The sequence below is a fragment of the Bufo gargarizans genome, chromosome 3, assembly GCF_014858855.1.
Source record: "Bufo gargarizans isolate SCDJY-AF-19 chromosome 3, ASM1485885v1, whole genome shotgun sequence".
Lineage (NCBI taxonomy): Eukaryota > Metazoa > Chordata > Amphibia > Anura > Bufonidae > Bufo > Bufo gargarizans.
Genome location: NC_058082.1, coordinates 605,060,983 through 605,068,305, shown reverse-complemented (window position 1 = coordinate 605,068,305; position 7,323 = coordinate 605,060,983). Strand labels below are relative to the sequence as shown.

The window sequence follows — 7,323 nt, the reverse complement described above, 5'->3', positions numbered from 1 at the left end:
TTACATGTTTGATGTATATAACTGTAGGCTTTTGTTAATGTTGTACATGTTGATGATAATTGAAGATTATGCTAGCTTTAGTGTACTAATAATCTTAATTTTAATAAAGACAGGAGGCGAGTATTTTGCATAAACTCTCTTTACTAACTCCACAGCAGTAAAGAAAAATGTAAAGAGTAACAAGTAGATCACTGCGCCACATAGTATATAAGGGTCATGCTGCCTGTGCACTTCCTCTTTCTAAAAGCGACATCAAAGTCCAGGTTGAGCTCGAACATCCAGAAATTCAACGAAAACTGTAACAGCGGTTTCTGGCGAGTAGAACTTGAGGAGACTTCTGGTAAACAGGTTGGAGGTAAGACCGAACAAAGTTCTCATCTCATCCTATCGGGTCGTAAGATTAACAAACCAGCGACCAGTGGAGGACCTGAAGAGGGTTACGCTGAAAGGAGAGTATAAAATAGGTTAGGTATAGAATCTTAACTATTCACGCTTATGGGCTTTAACGGAATAGTGTAAAGTTAAATCATTACAAATAGGGTGCAAATTATCTAGTGGCTAAATGTCCGTCAGGGTGGCAATACTTAGGGTGAGAAATTCCAAATATGTCCCAAAACAGAGAAATTATTAAAATCAAGCCCCATATCCGACACCTTGAGATTCACTCCCCCAAAGAGTCAGGGTAGGGAATAGAAGGGAGGGAAAATACTCGCCTCCTGTCTTTATTAAAATTAAGATTATTAGTACACTAAAGCTAGCATAATCTTCAATTTTAAAACATGACAGGAGGCTTCCTATTTTGCAATTTTAACGCTGAAGAAGAGATGTCCCAGCAGAAGGGGGAGCGCGAAAATAAAAGGTACGGAACGTAGATTCCCTAGACCAGTCCGCCGTTCGGAGAATATCCGAAAGGGACGCCCCTGCCATTAGGGCTGATGAAGCCGCCGCTCCGCGAACGGAGTGGGCGCCGAAAGCGGGGTCTATACCTGTGAAGGAAAGGATCCAGCGGATCCAACGGGCCAGCGTGGTGACAGAGACTGGGGCGTAAGGGCGAACGTAGGAAACTAGGAGTTGACCCGACGTAGAGGAACGGAGTGAGGAGGTAACCGAAACATAACTGCGAAGGGTGGAAACAACACAGAGCTGCGGGTCGTCTGGAAAAAAGGGATAAGAGACCGACGTCGAACCTGATTTAGTGCGACGAGAGATATGGAATGTGACCCCTTCAGGGGTCACCTCAAAGGCATCGACATCGAAGGCCCGAACGTCCGACACCCGTCGGAAAGACACAAGACAAAGGAGAAAAGCGCACTTAGCGGATAGTTTGCGAAGGGAGAGGCGGTCATTCGGAGGCCAATCCCTGAAAAAACGGAGAACCAGTCCCACGTCCCATAGGTGATGGTATTTGGGGGCTGGGGGGCGGCGGAGCAGCATGCCGCGGAATAGGCGACAGACCAGAGGATCTTTGCCGACCGGGAGGTCCCCGACGGGAGTATGGGCTGCCGAAATCGCGGAGCGAACGACGTTGATAGAGCGATAAGAGCGGCCAGAAGAAAACAAGGAGGAAAGAAAATTGAGAATCATGGGAACAGGTGCCGTAAATGGATCGGAGTCCCGTTCCATGCACCAAGTAGACCAGGAGGCCCAAGCTGAAAGGTAGCAGCGTCTAGTTCCCGGGGCCCATGAGTCCCATAGGAGGTCCCTAGCAGTCTGCGATAGTCCGCTGACTCGCCAGGAACCCCGGAAAGAGACCAAGCCACCAGGGGTAGTCGATCTTCCAGGATGAGCGGGTGGAGACATCCTTTGGGATCCGTGAGCAGGTCCTGGAAGGATGGAAGGAGGAGAGGATCCATGTAGGAGGAGGCCAGGAGGTCCGGGAACCATGGTTGACTCTGCCACAAGGGCGTTATGAGAACCAGTTTGATTTGCTGTGTCCGCATCTGGTGTAGTGTTCTCGCAATCATGGAGAATGGGGGAAAAGCGTAGGCTCCTGTTGCCGGCCATTGTTGGAGAAATGCGTCTGTCGCCTTGCTCTCCGGGTCCGGGAGCCAGCTGAAGAACTCCGGGGTCTGGTGATTGGTGCGAGAGGCGAACAGATCCAGGTGAAAGGGACCCCTCCGGGCTGCCAGGGCCCTGAAGATTCTCGTGTTCAGCTTCCAGTCGCTGACGTCTCTCCAGTGGCGAGAGAACCAGTCGACTGTGAGGTTGATTTCTCCCGGCAAGTATTCCGCTTGTAACGTGATGTTGCGAGGGAGGCAGTAGTCGAAGATGTCCCTCGTGATATCCGACAGTAGGCGTGAGCGAGCGCCTCCTAGGCGGTTGATGTACTGGACTGCAGAGATGTTGTCCATGCGAAGGAGGATGCAACAATTGGAGCTCTCCCAAGCCAGGCTGCGAATCGCAAAGGATCCTGCTAGGAGTTCGAGGCAATTGATGTGCATGGAGAGCTCCTGCGTCATCCATGCTCCTCCCGTGGAGATGGTTCCATTGGTGGCACCCCATCCCCACAAGCTGGCGTCTGACTCTAAAACGAAATCTGTCTCCGAAAATGGCCTTGCCGTTCCAGGCTTGCATGCTGTCCAGCCACCATGACAGCTCTTCGCGAACTTCTGTCGTCACCGGGACGGGTTGATCGTAGGTAGGTCTGTGGCGAAGGTATTTTGCCTTGAGTCGTTGCATGGCCCTGTAGTGGAGAGGACCCGGAAATATGGCTTGAATGGAAGCTGAGAGGAGACCTACAATCCTGGCCAGGTTGCGTAGAGGGATGGAATCGAGTCGGAGAACTCTGCGAATCTCCTTGCGAATGGTTGCGATCTTTGAGGTTGGTAGCCTCAGAGTGCACGTCGTCGAGTCGATCTCGAAGCCAAGGAATTGTATCGTCTGGGTAGGGGTCAGCTCCGATTTCTGTTGGTTCACCACGAAGCCCAGAGATTCCAGTAGGGATACTGCCAGGTGAGTGTGTTGGCGTAGTCTGCGTTTGTCGGAGCAGAACAGGAGGAGGTCGTCCAAGTAGATGATGCATCGAATGCCGCTGGACCTCAGGTGGGCCACCACCGGTTTTAGGAGTTTGGTGAAACACCATGGGGCTGAGCTGAGCCCGAAAGGGAGGCAAGTGAATTGCCAAGGGCGACCATGCCAGAGGAAACGTAGGAGTGCTCGACAGTCCGGGTGCACCGGGACTTACAGGTATGCATCTTTTAGATCGAGCCTGGCGAACCAGTCGTTGCTCCGAAGAAGGTCCCGCAGGAGGTGGATGCCCTCCATCTTGAAGTGGCGGTAGACCACGTACGCGTTGAGGGCGCGAAGATTGATAACTGGGCGGTATTCTCCCGACTTCTTCCGCACGAGGAAGATGTTGCTGAAGTAACCTCCCTGTTCGTGGACTGGTTGAATAGCCCCTTTGTCCCGAAGCTCGCGTAGCTCCGCGTTGACGAGGTTGTGGTCGAAAGACGACATGTGGATGGGGTGAGGGGGCTGAACCTGAAAGGGGGTTCCCACTAGGTCTATGATATATCCCTGCACTGTTTGTAGAATCCATGCGTCTGAGCAAAGGGATGCCCAATTGTGGAAAGAAAGGGAAATACGGGTACATGGTAACAACGGAGGAATATGGGTCCTTACCTGCAGTAAAGCGGGAACGTCCGCGTCCGCGGATTCCACGGCCTCTATCCGAGCCTCTGGAAAAGGGTCGTTGTTGATAGTCCCTTGTCGGATAAAATGGTGTTGGTTGAGTACGGGGGCCTGAAGGCCAAAATCGGCTGGCGGCACGGCCCCGTTGCCGGCCAGCCCTTCCAAAAACCCCTCTGGTAGGGTTGCTCCTGAAGACACTGCGCATTGAGGATTGCGCCTTATTAAGGGAGGTGAACACGTTGACATGTTTGTTTAATTCCTTGAGGAATGGTTCACCGAAAAGTTTTCCTTGCGCCTGGGGCCCAATCTCTTTTGTGCCAAGGTCTGCCAATTTACCGTTAATACGGAATAACGCTGCTTTTCGTCTCTCCGAAGAGAGCGTAACATTGGCGTTTCCGATGAAACAAAAACAACGTTGTGCCCACTCACGAATGTCATGTGCCCATTCCCTGAAGTCCTCGGTGGAGAAGGAATCGGCTTTGGCGTAGGCATCATCCGCCAGATACATAATGCGAGCCAGGGGGCCTACGGAATCCAGTAGGTTATCTTGGGCGCCCCATAGGCCTTTCTCTAAGCCCCGTCGAGGGTCTCTGCCACTGCGCATCATAAAGGTTGTCATAACTTTGTCAAATTCTGGGGTCTGAGCGACCTTATCCGGCAGGGAAGGGCGTGGGCATTCAGACCTGAGTCGGTTGCGGACCTCTTTCTCCAGAGGTTTGCGGAGCCACAGGTGCATGAACCTGGAAAGGTGTTCTGGAGGCGACCATTCACCCGATCTGGGGTGTCGTATGTTGCGAGGATCGAACATCGCCTGACCTGAGGGGTCCATAATGGTGTCTGAGTCAAGAGGAGGTTCTGCGTCAGCAGTGTCTTCGATACCTCTTGCCTGGACCGCACCCAGGAGGGTCTCCTGCATGAAAGCAGAAACAGACTTCTCGTCCGAGCCCCATGCGTCGTAATCCGACTCTGAAGCGTCAGCTTGCCACTCATCTAGCACTGACATGGAGTGGGTAGGGTCCTGTTCTTCTTCTGAAGAGTACTCCTGACGCGGGGCCGGAGTGTGAAGTTTGGCAGGTTTACGCTTGGCAGGTGTCTTACCCTTGGGTGGTTTGGGTGTATAGTCCTCGCCTTTGTCATGGCGTTTCGTAGGGCGGGATTTATCCCCTGTCTGATAGTCGGACAGGTCGGATTCCGACTCGTGCCGTGGACGCCTGCGAGTTTTAGGTACGTCAGGAGCCGAAGCTCGGGCCTTGGAGAGTGCCTTCTCCACAGAGGCAGCGACAGCTGCGTTAATCATAGCCAGTGGCGTCGCCAGGGGGGGGCCAGAGGGGGCCACGGCCCCCCCTACATCAAGCTGTGCCCCCCCATGTGCCCCCCCAACTAAAATGTCTCCCATTCATTGTTGGTGTATGCTGCGCTGCGCTGCTGTGCATTGTGTAGGCACTAGGCAGCCCTACCGGACATCATCTTCACATCTGTTCTGATGATCTGAGTCACCGACTCGGTGCAGTTGCGGTCTCACTCTCGGGTCTCCACCCACCGCCGCCGCGCGGCGTCCCCGGCTCCGCCCACAGCTCCGCCCCGGCCACGCCCCCGGCTCCGCCCCCGGCTCCAGGACCTGACCAGATTCATTCATCTACTGGCAGCAGCTGCTTAAAGTCATATTTTATTTTTTTTTCAACTTAAATTCCTTATAATGCGATATATTAATATATAGGGCTCTTACTCATTTTGGTTGGGTCGTTTCTTCAAAAAACAGACTTTTATAATATGTAAATGAGCTCTCTACCAGGCAAGTAAGGCAGTTACTTGCTGGTAGCAGCCGCATCCTCCTTTCATAAAGACGCCCCCTTCGCATGTTGGTTGACAGGGCCAGCGAACGCGCTCGTCTTCTGGCTGGCCCTGTCTGCGTTCAAAATCTGGTGCCTGCGCCGTACTGGTCTTCAGTCGGCGCAGGTGCACTGAGGGGACGACGCTCGCTCGGCCGCTCCATCCTCAATGCGCCTGCGCCGATGACGTTACATCTACACCCGGCGCAGGCGCACTGAGGAAGGAGCGGCCGAGCGAGCGTCCTCCTCTCAGTGCGCCTGCGCCGACTGAAGACTGGTACAGCGTAGGCGCCAGATTTTAAACGCAGACAGGGCCAGCCAGAGGACTAGCGCGTTCGCTGGCCCTGTCAATCAACATGAGGAGGGGGCGTCTTTATGAAAGGAGGATGCGGCCGCCCTACCTGCTGGTAGAGAGCTCATTTACATATTATAAAAGTCAGTTTTTTGAAGAAACTACCCAACCAAAATGAGTAAGAGCACTATAATATATCGCATTATAAGGAATTTAAGTTGGCAAAAAAAAAAATATGACTTTAGTGGGGTGACAGAAGCCCTTTAAGCCAGCCAGGCCCAGACTAGAGAACAGACAGTGTGTGGCGTGGCGTGGCGTGGCCCTACCCTACCGATACCGATACCGAACAGACTGGACTGAGCCTGACCTAGTGGAGACGGTGTGTAGCAGGTTAACTTAATAATAATAAGGTACAACTTACAAGTAGTGACTGAGTGGACTGACCTAGGCCTCTTTCACACTTGCGTTTGTCCGGATCCGGCGTGTACTCTACTTGCCGGAATTACACGCCGGATTCGGAAAAACGCAAGTGAACTGAAAGCATTTGAAGATGGATCCGTCTTCAAAATGCGTTCAGTGTTACTATGGCAGCCAGGACGCTATTAAAGTCCTGGTTGCCATAGTAGTAGTGGGGAGCGGTATACTTACAGTCCGTGCGGCTCCCGGGGCGCTCCAGAGTGACGTCAGAGCGCCCCATGCGCATGGATGACGTGCCATGCGATCACGTGATCCATGTGCGTGGGGCGCCCTGACGTCACTCTGGAGCGCCCTGGGAGCCGCACGGAAGGTAAGTATACCGCTCCCCCGCTCTCCACTACACTTTACCATGGCTGCCAGGACTTTAGCGTCCCGGCAGCCATTGTAACCATTCAGAAAAAGCTAAACGTCGGATCCGGCAATGCGCCGAAACGACGTTTAGCTTAAGGCCGGATCCGGATCAATGCCTTTCAATGGGCATTAATTCCGGATCCGGCCTTGCGGCAAGTCTTCAGGATTTTTGGCCGGAGAAAAAAGCGAAGCATGCTACGGTATTTTCTCCGGCCAAAAAACGTTCTGGTCCGGAACTGAAGACATCCTGATGCATCCTGAACGGATTTCATCTCCATTCAGAATGCATTAGGATAAAACTGATCAGGATTCTTCCGGCATAGAGCCCCGACGACGGAACTCTATGCCGGGAAGACAAGAACGCAAGTGTGAAAGAGCCCTAAGTCTCTTTCTATTCTAACTAGAGAGATTAGATCTGACTGAGTCTGAGAGGAGAGCTGGCTGGCGGCTGCCCCAGAATCTTCCTGATTTAAAAGTTAAAGGGGTTCTGCACTTTAATTTAACTGATGATCTATACTCTGGATAGATCATCAGCTTCTGATCGGCGGGGATCAGACACCCGGGACCCCCGCCGATCAGCTGCTTTCGAAGGCACCGGCGCTCCAGTAGCGCCGCGGCCTTCTCACTGTTTACCGCCAGCCCACTGACGTCACGACTAGTATCAACTAGCGTGGACGCAGCTAAGCTCCATTCAAGGGACAGAGCTTAGCCGGGCTCAGGCTAGTTGATACTAGTTGTGATGTC

The 7,323-nt window shown here is 52.9% G+C and overlaps 1 protein-coding gene across 1 annotated transcript; it reads right to left on the bottom strand.

Annotated features, from left to right (window-relative positions):
* Positions 1-366: 366 nt before the first annotated feature.
* On the bottom strand, positions 367-4,927 carry LOC122931873. The gene is made up of 2 exons (XM_044285925.1): positions 3,622-4,927; positions 367-442 (listed from the first exon to the last, which is right to left on the bottom strand). Exons 1-2 carry the CDS (start codon positions 4,925-4,927, stop codon positions 438-440), a joined length of 1,311 nt encoding a protein of 436 aa, XP_044141860.1. The 3' UTR covers positions 367-437.
* Positions 4,928-7,323: the final 2,396 nt, after the last annotated feature.